Source organism: Mytilus trossulus, chromosome 4, assembly GCF_036588685.1.
Source record: "Mytilus trossulus isolate FHL-02 chromosome 4, PNRI_Mtr1.1.1.hap1, whole genome shotgun sequence".
NCBI lineage: Eukaryota > Metazoa > Mollusca > Bivalvia > Mytilida > Mytilidae > Mytilus > Mytilus trossulus.
In genome coordinates, this window is record NC_086376.1 from 25,132,011 (window position 1) to 25,150,762 (window position 18,752).

General features: G+C 32.1%; 2 protein-coding genes across 2 annotated transcripts; both read right to left on the minus strand.

Annotated features, from left to right (window-relative positions):
* Positions 1–3,934: 3,934 nt before the first annotated feature.
* On the minus strand, positions 3,935–6,104 carry LOC134713825 (cerebellin-1-like). Its single transcript, XM_063575100.1, has 2 exons — positions 5,938–6,104; positions 3,935–4,374 (listed from the first exon to the last, which is right to left on the minus strand). Exons 1-2 carry the CDS (start codon positions 6,077–6,079, stop codon positions 3,965–3,967), a joined length of 552 nt encoding a protein of 183 aa, XP_063431170.1. The 5' UTR covers positions 6,080–6,104; the 3' UTR covers positions 3,935–3,964.
* Positions 6,105–6,645: 541 nt separating this feature from the next.
* LOC134713826 (photoreceptor-specific nuclear receptor-like) lies at positions 6,646–11,273 on the minus strand. Its single transcript, XM_063575101.1, has 7 exons — positions 11,051–11,273; positions 10,637–10,740; positions 10,185–10,400; positions 8,886–9,088; positions 8,285–8,519; positions 7,455–7,560; positions 6,646–6,778 (listed from the first exon to the last, which is right to left on the minus strand). Exons 1-7 carry the CDS (start codon positions 11,227–11,229, stop codon positions 6,646–6,648), a joined length of 1,176 nt encoding a protein of 391 aa, XP_063431171.1. The 5' UTR covers positions 11,230–11,273.
* Between the last annotated feature and the right edge of the window lie 7,479 nt (positions 11,274–18,752).

Sequence of the window (18,752 nt, forward strand, 5' to 3'; positions counted from 1 at the left end):
ATCGTATGATGTTCACGTTACGCTCATGCATGTTCATACTATACGGACTTCATTCACATTGACAAGGTATCGCTACTAACACATCAACTGATCCAACACAGACGAAGAACAACTGAAATCGACACAAAGTAGATTCAACGGCAATCATTACGAATTGGTTGTCCGAACTCATTAGTGACATCTTTTTTGCGTGCTAGATTATAAGATACATTTATCTTTGTCTGATATCTAGCTTTTCCGATTGAGTCCTATTATAGTGGCATTTTTACTTGGTGTAAATGGGGATGGCGAGTGATACATGCACAACAGGAAACTCGCACCAGATCTATAGTATGAAATTCCCTCGGTTTTATTTTCCTCACTCGAATTGACTCTTCCTAATTGGTTTACGAGATTTAAACTTAAACAAAATACTGTCTACTTCATTTAGTAGATAGAATGTATGCCTCTATATCTGTATCTTTTTAAATTTAATGATATGACAAAAGGGTTCTACCAAGATCCTCGCCAACACGTTAAATTTACATCCTTGATAAACTACGAATTTATGTCATCTGATCTACAAGATCGTGATTTGTTGAGGCCGTTCAAATATTTCGAACTGACAACGCCATTGCAAAAAACAAAAAACAAGAGCAAACGACAAACAACAGTATAAAAGACCAACGTTCTAATCGTCTTCTTTGAGAAAGATATTTCATAATTGTCAACCAACTCATAATGTAGCAGTTATGTTTATGTTATATGTCTACACACCAGACACATATCCTAATAACCTAAGGCAAGTCTCGCAACTCTATCTTTATCAGTTTCCCTCAAACTCTAATAGGCGTGTTTGTATTTCACAATGATTTTGAAATCTGTATAAATAACTATTTGGTGTCAACACACATATTCTTTAAATTCCTCTAATTGACCAAGGTAAAACAGAGGTAAAATAACCCATATAGAAAAAATAACCATATATCGTTTTGCTACATTGTATGATGTACAGTTCAAGGATGTGTCTAAAATATACCTTATTACAAATGTAGTAGAAAGTATAAAAAAAACTCAGATGAAAATTCAAAACGGAAAATCCCTAATCAAATAGCAAAATCAAAAGCTCAAACACATCAAACGAATTGATAACAACTGTCATATTTCTGACATGGTACATGCATTTTCTTATGGTGGTTTTATAGTCAGCTAAACCTCCCATGACATTATATTGACAACGATACGTTAACAAAACGAACAGACGTAATAGGTAAATATGTCAAATATACATCAGTCACATTGTTTTATAGTCTTAATCTAAATCACTAAACAAAACTAAGTAATATGTAACAAAGAAGCACATATCAAACATAACAACCCCACCCATTGCTTTCCAATGTTTGAATGTTATCTATGTACGCCATAAACGACTAAAAGTCTTAAATTACTGGCACCAAAAGGTTAAACCAACATTGACTCTAACGTAGAATCGTAAGATATTAAATATTTTTGTTGTGCAAAGTATGAAATTGTTGTAGTCGTTTGTTCCTTGGGCATATCCTTTACAGAATGTAAATTAGAAGTTCGCCATTCCGTCTTGCGACTTATCTATATGTTTATTGTGTATTTCTTCTAAAAAAATAGTTTTCAATAGGTGTCTGACTAAGAATAATATGAATAAGATACCATTTCAAATATTTTAACTTTACGAGATGACACAAACCAATGTTGAAGCTTACATGATATCAAATGACTATTTGAAATAGAATCATGCGTGTTTCCCCATTATGTTTTTAGGTAAATTGTATAGTTAACGGGAGGTAACTCTAATTGAAATATGTTCAATCTCCATTATCGGTAGATCATACTGTCGCAGAGTGACTTACAATGATAAGGTTTGAGCGTTCCTGATCATAGTTAAAACAGCGAAAACAACTACCATTCAATTACTAGCTTCTGATTTAGAACAGCATGACCAGGCATACACAGAATGTGTCAGTTTGTTGTCGATGTATGAGTTTGACTTTCCCTCTGGTATCTTTCGTCCCTCTTTTAAACATGATGATAGCACCTATCCTTCCCTTACCTCGGACATGTACAGTGGCGAAAAATATAAAAATATTTTGAAAAAAGCTTGACTTATTTTGATATAGATACAAAGCAGGAAACAATCTAACAAAATCACAAAAATAAACGATGACTTCAAAGCATATCTCATAGATCTACTATACTCACATCATAAATGATATCTTTATTCTATGTCATTATTCTTGACGTCTCAGCTTACCTTTTTTGAAGATTATTTGTTATCAATGTCGTTTAAATAAACTGTCTGGCCGATTCAATGATTTACATAATTAAGATATTGATCACTATTTCCTTCATTTGTGTATAAAAATAAAATGTGGTATGATTGCCAATGAGACACCTCTCCACAAGAGACCAAACTGACACAGAATTGACCTCTATAGGTCAGCGTACAACAATGAGCAAAGCCCATACCGCATAGTCAGCTATAAAAGGCCCCGAGAGCCCCGTAGTCTTTTATGAGTTTATAAAGGCTCAAATCAGACTTCTATTATAAGGCATGTTTCATTTTATTTCATTTAAGAAATACAGGCCTAGGACTTACAACATTAGCGGCTCAAATTGTTAGAATCCTTGCTCCTTTCTCCGCATTTTTCGTATGTATCTTATTGTTTTTATTCTTCTTAACAAAGTAGATATTTAAAAAGCAAGTTTTTTGTAATACTTCAATTGTAATCAACTGCTTTCGGTATAGGACGTCATGCAATGTTCGTGAATGATAGATGGAGTATAGCGATTATACAATTCAGTTCCACTTAAAATCAAAAATGTTGTTTATGTATCAGAAAGAAATTGTTATAAAACAAAAAGCATACGCAATAAAATTTTAAGATTGATATGATAATCTTGAAAACCATTTATAACACGATTGCTCTATTGAAGTCAAAAGGCATTTTCTGTTGTTTCTTTTTCATTGGTAAATGATTGTAATTTGCAGGCTTTGATGTTGAATGGTGTCCCGCTGTAGTATTTGGACAGTGCTGTCTTGCCGTTTCATTTCTTGGCGTGTTTTTACCAGAGACGAGAAACAAACCGCTTCCACAAACATTTAATGAAGTTGAGAAGTTGAACAAAGAACAATAAACAACGGTCCCTAAAAGAAAATGCATACACTGAACATCGATGCCTTGTTGTTTTAAAGTATAAATATGCACAGTTTCATCTTGGAGATGCTATAATTTGACATCGTAGTGATTCCATTTGACAAACGTGTATATAAAATGTATTTTACTGTCTTCGTAATATTTTATTTGTCAAATCGATCATAACAATTTATTTTTCATAACCGACCATGCAGTTTATCTTTAGTTCAATTACAGAGACGTAGCTGTTTATATCTCGAATTCAAGCTGATGGGCGATGTGTTTTCCTGCCGTGTTGCTGTGTTTCCGTCCATATCAGAAGGTATTTTTTTCAAGGTAGGTTTGTGTTTAGGTTTAAGATAGTTTTTGTTAACAAAAGCTTAAAATTTTGAACGCATGTGCATTATGAAGTGAACATTTTCATATGTATGCAAACTTAAGATTTTGACACAGATTGGTTCACTGAATATGGTAATGTTATAGTGCCAGCGGTGAGTGCTATCCTATGGACACATATTCTTTCTTTCATTTATTGGTTACGCCATATACGAAGTACAATGGCGATACAAGTCTTAAACGTATGACAATTGTCATTAACATGGACTATAAAGAATGATTGGAGGCAAATACAGTCTAACATTTTCAAAGTACTGTCCCTTCATATTGAAAAGACGAGAATGATAGAAAATGAAATAATATTAAAGATTAACGAGTTTTTAACAACACACAGGAACACATAGAGCAGTTACAACTTGTTCTATTTTAATAAAGAACAAACAGAATAATATACTCAATTGTGCTCTTTATTCAGTAGTCTAGTTTGAGCTTCCTAGCAGAAGTCCTGTAAATGCTGACAACTTTCCTGCTCTGACATGTGTTCCGAATACTTCCCTCATCCAAACTGTGTCTCCCTCTACGAGTGGAATGATAACCATGCATGACCCGGTACTATAGTGAACTGCAGTACAAGCACATAATGGTTGACCATTTTTTTCCAAAAAGGCATGAACTGCATCATCTCCATCGACTGCAATTGATGCATAAAGTTGATAAAGTCCGTTCTCTGGAGGATGAAAGACACCTGAACTGTTGTCATACCCGTTCCCGATGTTAGTATATACTTTATCATACTTAATGGGCTGATTATGGCTCGCTGTATTCTGTCCATGGGCGTCCAACACAGCACTAAAGGCTACATGAAGAGATGGTTGGAGGCGTTTCTGATCTGAAAAGGGAATTTCGAATTTTTACCATCATTTGAAGCTGCCTCTTTTTATGATTGTGTTATAATTTTTCATATGCATGAATTTAGAAAGAAGTAATGCCTACGTCAATGATAGAAACTAATGGCCCAAAAAGTAAAAATGAAATAAGATGTTGAAATAATGTAATTTACGAAACACAAGCAAATAAACCTTGATATTGCACAAGGTCATGTTTTTCTCTGATTGTATGTGACGCCTTTACACTTCGTTAATTGGATGTTGGATGTGTACCGATTGATATTTCAGTCTAAGATACATGATTTTTCCCCTTAGTTGTTATTTGATTTAAAATAGCCGTCAGTAGTTGCGAGTACTTTCAAATATGTAATTAGCCTTTTTGTGTGAATGAACAAGTACCAGCCCACGTCCACTCTGTGTTATTGTTATATGTTTTTTATGTGTATTCATCTGATGAGTTAAGCCTTTTCAACTGATTTTTATACTTTGGTCTTATATTGCTCTGTGGTATGCCACTGTTCAAGGTTGGGAGTGGGTACTTAAAACGATTTTAACCCCGTCACATTCTATATGTGCATGTCCAAAGTCAGGAGCCTGTAATTCAGTTGTTGTAGTTTGATGCTGTGTAACATACTAGTATTTGTTTTTTGTTCAATATTTTAGAGACTTATAGTTGTTATTTCTGTGTTATTTGTCTCATTGACAATCATACCGCATGTTCTTATTTGTATCTCTACATTGTCAGGAAGTTCTGAATAAATGTAAGAGAGACTACCACATTTCTGCCAACAACAAAATTCCTGATTCGGAACAGGTGAATACAAATATGATGGGTTTAATTTTTTTGTTTGCCCATCCCTTTTTTTTTTGCAATCAATGGAATAAATAGAAATTATTAAATTCAGATTTATGAATAGTGCTTACTAATGATGCAACCGATATGAGTGTTCGGTAAACAGGAAGTTGATAAGAAATTGATGTCAAACGCATCAAGGGGTATTACATGCCTAAATAAAGCTTGTTATCAAACTTCTAATTTATAGTTTATTGTTGGGGAAAAGCGCCGACTTTTATGACTTGTTGTAGTCACCCCAGAGAAAGGACAGAAGTAATTAATGATGTATACCCTGCTTCCTCGGAGCATGGTTATAATTAGGCCAGAAAATGAGATTTATTTAAAAGCACTGGAATAATACACACAACAAAATTCATGATGAATTCTATTTACCTCATTGAAGTTTTTCGATATGTGTACTCAAAGCAAAATGAACATCAGAAATTGAAATATCACTAAAACATAAGTCGCACACTCATTTACGCACTTCTCCAAAAGAAGCCTATCAATTTTATAATTTGGCCGTTTAAACTTACATCAGAAAAAAATTTGAAGATGAAAAAAAAATATAACAGCAACAAGATTTGGAAAAAGATGATATTTGATATCATTTACTCATTAATTCATTTCATTCTTTTGTTTTATTTTCCCCGGATTGGTAATTATATATAAATGGTATTTAATACATAATCATAACCATAACATATGTGTGACTATTAAAATTACCTACCATTTTTTCCACGTGTAGATTTTAACTCATTGAGTTCATTTTCAAGTTTATCCAATCTTTGCCTTAACACCAGATTGTCATCGGCAAACACCACTTCGAATGACAAGAATACAACAACAAACAGTGTATGGAACATTTCCATTGTAGATATAATTTCTAAGTGTCAATGTAGGTTATCTTAGTTTCTGTTATCAATTGATTACGCAATAATTCAAAGGCAATTTTCTATTTCAGTACTGGATCGCTTTTAAATGGGTTTGGTTTTGTTCATAGTTGTGAAGTGTTTTTTGGAGTATTGCTTGTTTATTCGTTGTTGTTTGTTTTTTTTTGGGTTTTTGTTTTTGCTAGGATACTCTGTTAAATGTTTTGTCTATTAACCTTTCGTATGTTTTCCATCTTTTTATAAAAAAAAAATTCAGAGGCTTGCCACTACTTTCATTAAACTTACGTTGACCGAGCTTATCATTCTTAATAATCATATTATTCTCGAGCTCGTTGCTTGATATATCATGGTATCAACCTGAGATCTAAACAGTTTATTATACACATTCATCAGACAGCAATGCAACCAGACCTAAATTACTCTTCATCCAAACACTTCATTTTTGCATAAAACTTTATTCAGAAGAATTCATTTGACATAAATAAGAATTAATAACAATGATATTTATATTTATATGAAAGTTTTTAACATTTTACAGATACAGTTCAATTTCGAAACATATCACACAACAGTTTTTCCATAGGAGTATTTCCGATCGTTCGTCCGAAGAAGATTTTCTCCACTTTATCTGAACCAACAAACTTTAATGACGGCAACATAAGAAGCAACCTTCCAAACCTATAGAGAATAAAGATAGATTATTAATTATCAAATCTATTGTATTGTCTTTTTGTAAGGTTCAAATGATAAGATACAAATCATACAATTTACCAAAAACTCTTTAATCCATGATCATGATTCAGGTTTTTTTTCAAAGCGAGATGCCGAATTCAAGTAATATCTATATTTTTGGGATGCCTCGGTACATAGATGTTTAATAGTCTATGATACACTATATCGGAATGGTTAGCTTTCTCGACAATTTACAGCTTGATTTGCGTGTAAAGATATCCGTCTATTTTTGAAGGAAATATGTTAACTTCAAAATGTTTTGTGTTGAAGGGTTGTTGTAAAGCACACGTCATGTAATGTATTTTTTCAGAGGGAGAGGTTTTGAACAATCTAGGTCAAATATGTCAAATGAGAATTGTAACACATTGTAGTCAGTAACAGCATGTGCATCGATTCATTGAAGAGTTTGAAAGTGTTTTAAGTTAATAAAATACATTAAATTCATACCAATTTGATAAAATTCATTTTTCTGCAGTAGTCTACGCATGTGATATACGCATGAGCAAACAAATTTTATTGGATTTTGGGCATCGGTTTGTTTACAAAGCCAAAGAAGCACGTCATATTAGAATACACAGTAATAAGAATGTCTTTTTCGATTTTTTTTTCAAAAAAACATTACCTCATGGGATGTGTTGGATGATGCGTTCGCACATGCTGTCCTAACATGATTTGTGCTTGATCTTGTAGACTCTCAACTTGATGTGGATCCTTTAACCCTCTTGTTTCTGAAAATTAATTTTAAAATTTGTTATTTTGTATAGGTTAATATTTTGATTGCCTTTATGTTATTTTGTTGTGATAAATTTTTTTCTTCATTTCTTATAACATTGGTTGTCTAGTTTGTTTTTCTTTTGAATTCGTATTTGGTGTTCTTTTTGGGAAAAGTGGTTAAAGCAGGATTTATCTGCTATGTTGAAAGAGGAGGATTGAATTTCGATGTTAGACTGTTCGATGGTGAGGGAAATAAAAATTGTAAACGAACTTCAATTCGTAGCAAATAACATTCCAAGAAAACCAAATATAGCCTGGTATTGGGCAGACATTTTGTTTTATTAGATGCATATTTGATGAGCATTGTTCAATAAGACAAAAATCAATTGACACACACACAAAAAATAATATTTACAAATCACTATTATTGAAGTTGTTATCTTCTTTGGGGGTAAGTAAGATATCAGAGTGTTAGAACAAATAATTGATCACCTAGCAGAGTAAATAATTTGCTCTACATGAATTCCAGAATTCTTTCATACAATGTTATATCTTTTTACAATGTCTATGTTATAATAACGGTCCAATTTAAATATACGTTATTTAGAAGAAGAAAAAACCGAACAGATCAGATAGTTGCTATTAATTGTATAATGCACCTAAACCCCAAAATGCACTATTATTCGATTTAACAGTATTTAAGGATTTTTTAAAAGAAACTATTCAGATGCAACAAACCTGGTTTGAACAATGCTACCGCTTTCATACAAGCAAATTCAGCTGGGTCAACTTGTACTGATTTAAATCTGGCAAAAACGTCTTTAAGAATCCTGATATCAGTGGGACCAGTTTTACCATTAGGCTGTTGTTCATGATCTTGGGCTACCAGTAGTGGTGATGAATCCATAGGCAAGGACCACTGTATGGCACACAGAAGAAATATCTCACTCCATGACTCTTCTAGAAGTATCACCTGAATAAAACAGACTGTAAACATAATATACATTCAATACATAGCATTTTCTTCAGAAAATTGGAAAACAAATTATATATTCAAAGATGTTGCTGTCGTGTTTACCAGACAACTTCTAGATGCAACTGGTGTATTTTTTTTTGGCTAAATCCTAGACATGTGTATGATTTTTTTGTAAAAAGTATAGGCAGAAAAGTCAAATTATATTTAAAAGTCTTTCTGTAAGGGTGTAGGTCGGAACCTATTTAAACGTTTAAACCCTATAATGGTTCACTTTTACAAATTGTGACTTAGATGGAGAGTTGTGTCATTGGCACTCATATCACATCTTCTTAATATATCCTTCTTAACAAAAACGTATAATACCTGGTCTCTGAACGGTAAATTAGCAAAAGACGGAAGATTTTTGGTCCATCTAACAGCCATAAATAGAAGCCTTGCTGAACATTCATATACGGTCTCTTGACCTGGAGAATAAAGCGACACATCCTGAAACTGCCCAGGTGGTGGTGGATGTCCTGTTCGGTCTTGGTCAAGGCTAGTCACATCTACTTTCTCATCATGGACAGCTGAAAGTACAAGACAAATAATATTGTTCAACGTAAATTAAAATCTGTGTCAATCTGTTTGTTAAGGGATTATTGTATTCCATGTCAACTGATTACTTTACTCTACTATTGTAAGTTTTACAAGTTGGGGGTTGACAGAAAAATCCAACATTAAGCCATAAGGAGACAGATTAATATAAGCAATTACTGTTTGTTTCTGGATCCTTATTGTGAATATGTGTTTATAATTTATACTTGTATTTATCATAATAAAAATATTGTTTACACTAAGCCATGGCGTTGTCAGTTTATTTTCGATTTATAAGTTTTACTGTTCCTCTGATATCTTTCGTCCCTCTTTCACATACATTCAAAGCTCCGTTCAATTTACACAATTACATTAGATTTGTGCAACTACTGTTTTGTTTTGTTCTCCTTTAATGTCTTGGTTTTGCTATTGTACATGTGGGACCATTTCAGCGCGATATGACTGCATTTTAAAGAAAGAAATCGCTTGTATCTAAATATTTAAGTAACATTAAAAATGTGAAGCAATGCGGTGCTCTCGTTTTTTTCTTCATAAAACATTATCAACTTCAAACAAGTTTCATACAGGGGTATACAAAGAGGAACGACTGACTTAATAATGGAATATGTTGAAAGTGAATGGTATCGTTCCTTAAGCTTACCAAAAATTCTCCAACTTAATATTCAACCCTGTTTAGTCAGTTAAAGTACTATGTACCTTAGATACTGCATTGATACAGATTGGATGGGCTGGATGGAGTTTCAGAAAAGAGAAAACTGGTCAAAAAAGGGGCTGAAAAATATTCCAAGAAATAAGAAATGAAGGACAGCCCATCCAGAACCTCAGATAGCTTCAAGTAAATATCATTTTAGATTTAGTAAAATTCTGGTAGTATATTGTATTCAAGCCCTCATGAATAATGTCTTAAACGTCATCCGTCCAAACTCATTATATATACTTAAGGTTCATAAAAAAGTAGTTAATTCTAACTGCCATTGATACAATGTGACTGAAATATAGATGCAGAGCTTATAATTGGACTGATAATCCGCATTTTAACTATATTGTGACGTAATGTTTATTACTTACAAAAATGCGATGTACCTCTTTCTTCTTTTTCCAGCTTAGTGCTAGTATCTGAGGTCATAAGTCCAGTAATAAACCTGTTGTTTAGTCCAGGGCTAAAAGCTGGATGTGTAGCAGATACAGTTGCATTATTATGTGGAAATGGGCCATCAAGTTCGCTAATTAATTGGTCATGTCGCACCTGGGCCGTGTTTCTGGGCTGCCGCTCATTTTGAACAGCTGGAATTAAAAAAAATAATATACTTAATATACTTTGAGAAGTGCATTTTATCATAATGTTTTGGATATGTCTTTGGACAATTAACTGGCATGGTATTGACACTGTCAAGGTGCAACAAAACGTTAACTTGAAAAATCGACTTTTACTGACTGAAGATATTTTCAGGTACAAATGGGATAAATGAATAAGCAATATATTATAAAGGTACATTAAAAATTACCATTCTAGAACTTACCATCTTTGTTCATTCCCATTTGGATACATTTCTTCAAACGACAAGCCTGACATTGGTTTCTATGTGCCTTATCTACAATACAAAGTCCGGAACCGGCCTGGCATCTATAAAATTAAACCTTTTAGTGAGTTATGTAAACATTATTGAGATCGGGAATTCATTTACACCTTGTCTTTCTTTTATTTTTTTCTTGGATTATATTGTTTTGAATGATTACTAATAGCAACACACAAAGACAGAAATATTTTGAAGATTCAAAATGCAATTTGACCGTCTGAATGTCATTATATTAGCTGTTCATGTTGGTGACTGATTCAAATCAATGTTTTATAAATGTCAGGAACACAACATCTTTTTTGTCCGAATTGAAATTTTGGATAACATTTATTAAAGAAACTCAAATTGTTGATGTACCTGTAAATCAGCTTTCTTCTGACGCTTCTTTTGAAGAAACCACTACAACCATTACAAGCCAAGATACCATAATGTTTACCACTCGACGTATCGCCGCAGACAACACATATCAGACCAGGCGAATTACGTTTCATTGGTCCACATGAACTTCCGGGAAGTCCTTCATGATCAAGAGACATGTGTGATGACGTCACAGTAATGCCATGAGATGGAGAACTATTTATCGATATCATTGGTGGAGAATGTCGAATATCATCTGTGTCGTAACGATCAAGTCTGTCAGAACTTCGGTCTTCTTGGGATGTATCGTCAGATGATAATTGTCGAGAATCATGGGAAATTTGATATATGTCTTGAGGTAAATGTCTGCTAGTAGTCGGTAAATGTCTGATGGTTTCTTTGGCTACAATAGAAAGCGTTATTTATCAGTTAGACTATCGAAATCACCTTCCCTCTCAGAATCCCTTAAACGTAACATGCAACTGATCTCCTTGAAAAGTGTAACTAATAATACTAAATACGTTTGTTTAAAATTGTTCGTACATGTAGCTTAAGATATAGTATTTGTTTCAGTTGGTTATATTTTACACCAAAGAACGACAGGCATTATATACTGCTTTGAATTCCACTATTACAAACGAGCAATAATCATTTATAGATGTGAGGAAACCAAAGGCCACGAGGATTTTATTGGCTGGATGATATTTCCTATATACCGCAAACATTTTCTGTGAGAGTTCTCAACAATTGATTTGCAAAACTTAATTGTGTATTGAGCTAAAAGAAAAATATTGTCACTCACTATTGAATATTTAAAGAACCTTAAGTTTTCATAGACGCATTATCATTAAAAAGCTAGGTTTGAAAAGAGTTCAAAATAAAAAAAAATATTTGAAATTCACGTGACAAAATTCCACTCATCATTTTGTTTCAGCGAAGACGTCAAACTGACTAGGGAATGATAGTAAAGGGTATCGTGTTTCTTAAAAATGTTAGCATATTTCATCCTTTACCGACTTATCTTATTAATATAACAAGTTCTTTGTCAAATAATTCTATAAATTATGCCTACTGTAGACCACTTCTCCTCAAAAAATGTATAATGTGGTTAATATATTGATTTGAAATTTATGAAACAATAAGCAAGTCGTAAACCAGAAAAATTGAAGAAAAAAAACCTGAACAATATCGTTAAAAAAAATGACATTAAGACAGAGGCATTCATTTGCCCCGAAATTCACCAAATTATTTAACTTCTTCAATGTCGTTAAATAGTTATTTAATACTAGTTAATGAATTAAGAGTTATGATAATGAATATATAGGTGCGGAAAATTCGTTTTAAATGTTCCTGTGATATCATTTCCAGGTTATTATCCGCATATACGACCACACAAAACCATGTTACATATGGTATTTCGAAAAAATAACTAGTCTGATTACGGTCTTTCAAAAGGTATATGCTTTCAAATAACAATTTATCATCCTTAATTTGTATTTTATCCAAAAAAAATATCTCATAATAGTATCTATGTTAAAAATTAGTTTTTAATTTTGCTATTCAAATATGCCTTTGTTATCTTTGTACTGGGTACATTTCCAATAGATAGTAAAGTAGAAATTCTTAATGTTTTTGTGTATATCTGACAAACAAATTTAAATGTCTTTTTGATATTAGAAGAATGTTATCATTTAATAAAAAAAAATGTTTTCCGAATCAATGATATAAAAAAGTGTACACTAAACATAAATTATCTCTACCAATGTTGAATAAATTTCAAAAATACAAAATACACCGATTAAACTTCTTATGTAAGACATGTCGTGTTAATATCTTTTTGCGATAATTAATTATTCATTATCCTTATTAGGTATTCATACCCACAATTCAAATGAACAAATGTCAGGCAGCTAAAGATTGTACTTAAATAAAAACATACGACTTTCGCCGGAAGTTGTTTTAGATTGGATCACATTAACTGCAGATTATACCCATTTCCTACAAGGAAATCTATAACTTCATTTTTGTTTTAAATTGGCACTACAAAATGGCAGCACGCACATTTGGACAGTATGGTTGTGTAAATCAGCTCGAAGTGTGCCTAGATCGGAAATGAAGCCCAAAGATTGTGACACATCACGCAAGAAAAATCAGCCATCATTTTAATTCATAAACAATTCATAAAAATCGATAAGATTTTGATATATCAAAGGATTTAGTATAAAATTGTCACGATACTTGTAACACATCCTTTCAACATCTTTTTATGTGGCGCTTTGTAGACTGACGTCTTTCTTCGATATCTATTTTGCTGTGATTTTTTTCTGTATGCTTCCTCTTCTTAGAATTTTTGTTGAAATGTTTGGTACCATAAATCGTGTAAATTTTAAAGAGATTACGTAAAGAAGCACAAATATTCTAAAAAAAACTATGTAATAAATACCCTTTCTCAAAATTGTAAAGACGGATTTTTTTTAGTTTTTCATGTTTCCGAATCCCTATGTTTCTGTTATGCAATATGTATGTTTGTAATATTAGCACTTTTGAAATATAAAAAAAAACTAAGAGCTTACTTAGCATTGCTTCAAAGTCAGGGTTGTTTCCTATAAAACTGTATAAGTCGGCATAATATACTTGTAATGCGAAAACGTAATCATGTATTTCAAATTGAAAATGAGAGCGATTTTTATGAAACAGTTTATGTGCGAGTGTAATCAATTGCTGTTAATTTCATCAATTAAAATCTCCTATATTAAGACTGCAAAAAATAGGCGATACTATGGTCATTTAGACGTCAGGTGGCGCTGCTTTTGTACTAAAAAAACGTTTTACGTAGACATATTGAGTTTATAGATCACCTTTAATGAAATATAACATAAAATGAAAATTACCTTCATCACTATCTAATAAAATAAGTGATTTCCGACAAAAAACTATTGTGTTCAGGAGAGAGCACGTGCCGATCAGTTTTATGGTCCTCCTTCATGTGAATAATTTTATAGGCTCAAATTTATCCATTAACGGCTTTAATCAAATGATATTCAAATACAGGCGTTATCCACGTAAAATCGAGAAATTAAAAAGCAATATAATGATTGTTATATTAAGGACAGTGTAAGCAAACCCCACATAACAGGAAATTTAGCTAACATCCCTAGAAATCTTCGGGTTTATATAGAAATGAAATGTACATTGCGTGACATTAATGAACCTATTACATCACAAGAGACTACTCTTCTTCAATAAGGATCGTATCTTAAAACTATTGAACTTCATCTATTTTATTAAATTATTTTTGAATTTTGTTCTTGAATTACACTGTCTTGATATTTTTAATGTTTTATGTCCAAATTTGTTGCTATTTATGATGCATTAATTTCATTTGTCCGACTTTGAAATTAAACACCAATTTGTTAGAAATCGAGAATAATAGTCATTAGAGGGACTCAGGCAAAAAAAACACTTTTGAAAACGGACACAAAAACATACATGTATGTAACAATGTTCAAAACGAAATTCTTTCAAACAAACATTGATTCTGAAAAAAATAACTTTTCCATTAAGACAAAATATGAAATTAGAGCACATATTGTCAATAAATAGAGATTGATTTAGTTGTATATGTACATGTATCCAACGGTCAGCCTTATATATGTCGATCCTTCTTATACAGTAGTTCAAATTCACAATTTACTCTTCTTTGTGAAGGTGATAATACAGGTTGGCCAGGGTATGACATATGGCCAGGTCTGACAGATTGACTTTTACTTTCAGATTCTTCAAATTTATGAACAGTCACATCTCAATTAAATTTTATTATTTTCGATTGTCGTGCCTATTAAAATTTGTTTATATCAACGATCAGATAAAAGGTTTTATTTCCACCTGGGTAGAATAACAGGTGTCAAATGTTGGTGGTCGCTTTAAATGGACAACGATGATCGTCAATCAGTAGTGGGGTTAACACATATGAGAGGTATGTCCATCGTTGAAACATGAGAAGATGCTATTAGAAAACCATGTTTTAATTATACATGTATTGTGTCCAAATTAACCATCCCATTTAAAGATAATGAATTCGAGTTTGTAAAGAATTTCTAGTTATTTTTTCATATTGATATTGTAGAGAGAATCCATCTGAAAGAGTGAAACATCTTTTGTGACTAAAAATTCCTCACCTATCTATATGGTATATGGGAAACTTCGAAAATCATCCATAGTAATAACGATAACATCCTATTGGTGTAAATTAGTATCTACAATAGCCGGAGACTATGATATCTGCTATCGTATATTCACTTTTCAAACACTATTTACCCGTTAATAATGTATGTCGAATTTTTGTAAGTAAGGTTTAAAATATTTGAGATGAGTGTGGGTTTTTTCTTCAAATATTTAGATTACAAAAGATTACGTTATATGGTTAGAAAATACAAGTACAGATGCGATTACAAGACCAGTCCAAACAGTACTTGAATGCAAAAGTACAAGAGTCTACAAAAGCAGTTAATTACATAATTTTATAGGAAAAATTATATTTTTAAAATGATATATTTATAATGTTGGATATGAACGAACGTATTATTTTATGTAAAAATAGAACCACAAACCACAGAATCTCAATCGAAATAGTGAGGTTTAATAATGTTGAAAGAAATGATAGAAAATGTCATGTTTGTGATCTTGGTTGTATTGGCGACGAATTTTGTTATCTGCTAGAATGTCTATTTTTTACGACAGTAGAAAACTATATAGATATAAGAAGATGGTGTACGAGTGCCAATGAGACAACTCTCCATCTAATTCACAATTTGTAAAAGTAAACCATTATAAGTCAACGTGCGAGCCTTGAACACGGAGTTTTGGCTCGCACCGAACAGCAAACTTTAAAGGGTCCAAAAAATTACTCGTGTGAAACCATTCAAAAAGGGAACCAACGATCTTATCTATTATAGACAAATACAATTGGGCTCGAGTTAACACATTCAACTTTTTTTAAAACTAACGAGGAAATTAAACAAAAAGACAAAGCTAAAACGATTATGCAAGTTAATTAAGTGTGTAAACAAACATGTGGGTACTCCTGTCTAAAATGTATATTATTTCGAAAACACTGCATTGTATATTCATGTTAGTTAAAAGATGCAAATGCATATATATATAATTTGCACTTTCTCTGTACCTGCAATAGTTATGAGAATCACATAAGTTCCAATACCCCTTGAGACTTTCAAGTCAAAATTGTAGATATTTGAAAGTATTATACTGATTTTAGTTGAAATATCATATTGTCCAAATTTGGGAAAAAAACGGATTGTGACCAACAGGGGCTAACTACATGTAGCCTTCAATATTCGAGACAAAAATGTGTATGGAAATTTAGATACAATGTATAACTATATGAAGTTGCAAATCTCATAAGAATACGAAAGTTCTTTCTCGTTTTTAAACAGAATATTCTCAATCGCTTAATATACGTACAAGTATCTATTAATTGTCAGTAAAAAAAAAGGCCGGGTTGTATAGTTCTTGAATTCCAATAACTTTTTTTAATCTTCGACGTCTTTGTACAAAGAGATAATACACAGTATGCATGTAAGATAACAAAAAATAACCTATTTTGACACCCCAATCGTGTTTAAGTGTAAACTGTTTTAATGAAATATTATTTTATGCGCATGTATCAAATGATAAGTCAATTGGATCAAATGATAAAAAAATCTTATATGAATTTTGTCAACTGTATTAGCAAGTGTTGACATTATATTGTAAATCCCTTATTTCTGCTTTCTATATCACATCCACATCGTCAGGGTAATTCAATAATCACCGGAATCGATAGAAAATCTTAAGTGAGGAATAACCACTTGATTCTGTACATCTTCTAAGGAAATTGAAAATCAAATAAAAGACCTCACCCCTAATTGAATTATCTTATTTTCCTGATCTTTATAGCATTCTGCGAAAAACAAATTAGCTGGGCTAACCCTGCCTTTTTATATCTAATTCATGACAATTAAAATATATCAAGTGATCTCCAGACAGGGGTGATCTGACAGGAAAATTTGTGAAGAGTCATCGAGCATGGCTAGATACAGCTGCGTTCACTGTTGTACTATGGGATACATCAGCGTCTCAAACAAGCCAATTCATTACATTTGGTATGGCGATGGAAATAATCACTGTATCAACCCAGACGTAAACTATTCAATTGAGTTCTAACTGATGACACTTTAATAAAGTTATCGGATATCATTAGCGCTACAATTGTCACAAATTCTATTTGTTATGATTAATTCTAGCGCTGAAAATGAACAATCTTGTGAAAATGTTAAGAATGGGATAATATCATCAAAACGGTAAATTGATGACAAATAGTTCCGCTGAAAGAAGTAACGAAAGAGAAAAGAAGCCATTTAAGATATCAACCATGCAGTAGGGTAAATACAGAGTCCTTAATGGCACGGTTCCAATTGTATGCTTTACAATAAGTCGGAAATAGCAGTAACAACATTTAAATTAACAGATTGAAGTTCATGTACCAATAAATGGATCGGAATGTAAATACCACAAGGGACATAGAAAGGACAGTTGTCATATTGGCAATCATATTATCTTCTTTTTATATGATATATCAATTCATAACGCAAAATAATTTTCCCCTTTCTTTTTACAAAATATTTTTTTATAATGAAGTATCATTTCTTTTTTTAACGTATGCATGCTGGTCACGTTGGCCGAAATGGCTACTATTTCTAATAATTTCGTTTTTTTTATTTTAGCCAAAAAAATTCAGAACCATTTTAACATACAATTTTGAATACCAGCTCGAAGAAAACATCCCTATTCAAAGCAACGAACTATTGTCAACGTACGAACAAAAAATTATAGAGTGGTAAAAAAGTCGTCTTCTAAAGTATAAATACAAATACTTGTATATCTGATACACAAAAACACTGCTACAATTCATTATTTCTACTACTTGTTTTTTTTATTTTTTTTTTTTATCAAAACTGTGATAATAATTCTGAACAAAGATTTGTTATTCAGAAATTGTTGTGCAAGACCAAATTTGTGGTAAATTTCTCGCCCTTTTATGTATGTATATGGTTAGGGAGATTATTCCCCCGCACCAACGTCAGTAAAATAAATCAGAATTATGATATAATTTTTTAATAGCGTGTAGGTTTTCTGTGTTTAGTTATAAGCGGATACAGTGGACATCGAAGCTTGACTGTCAAGAATTAATCTCAATTGAAAAAAAAAATACAAATTAAAAAAAATATATATGAAGTAATTAAGTACGTAATACGGGAGAACAATTCAATGGATATAATAAAACACAGTATAACCTGAGTCAATAAGTTCGAATTCAGGTTACAGATGTAAATTACATCGGGCTGATCAACTTACATGTAACGCTGTGGTACAAGATGGTTCTCTATTACGAGAATTGTTTTATACAGAAAATTAAGACAATCCTATAATGTCGCCATTATGCTTTTATCGACATTTGAATATCATAAGTCAGGTGAAAACAAACAAAAAAGACAGTGAAAGCTATCGCAATTTTTGTTTATACTTATAGATAATCGTTGATCATCTCAACGAGATTGATTTTCTCGCTTGAGCCGGTACGGCGAATGTGAGAAAAACAATCGAGTTGAGATGACCAATAATAATCGGTTTATCTGCTTATCGC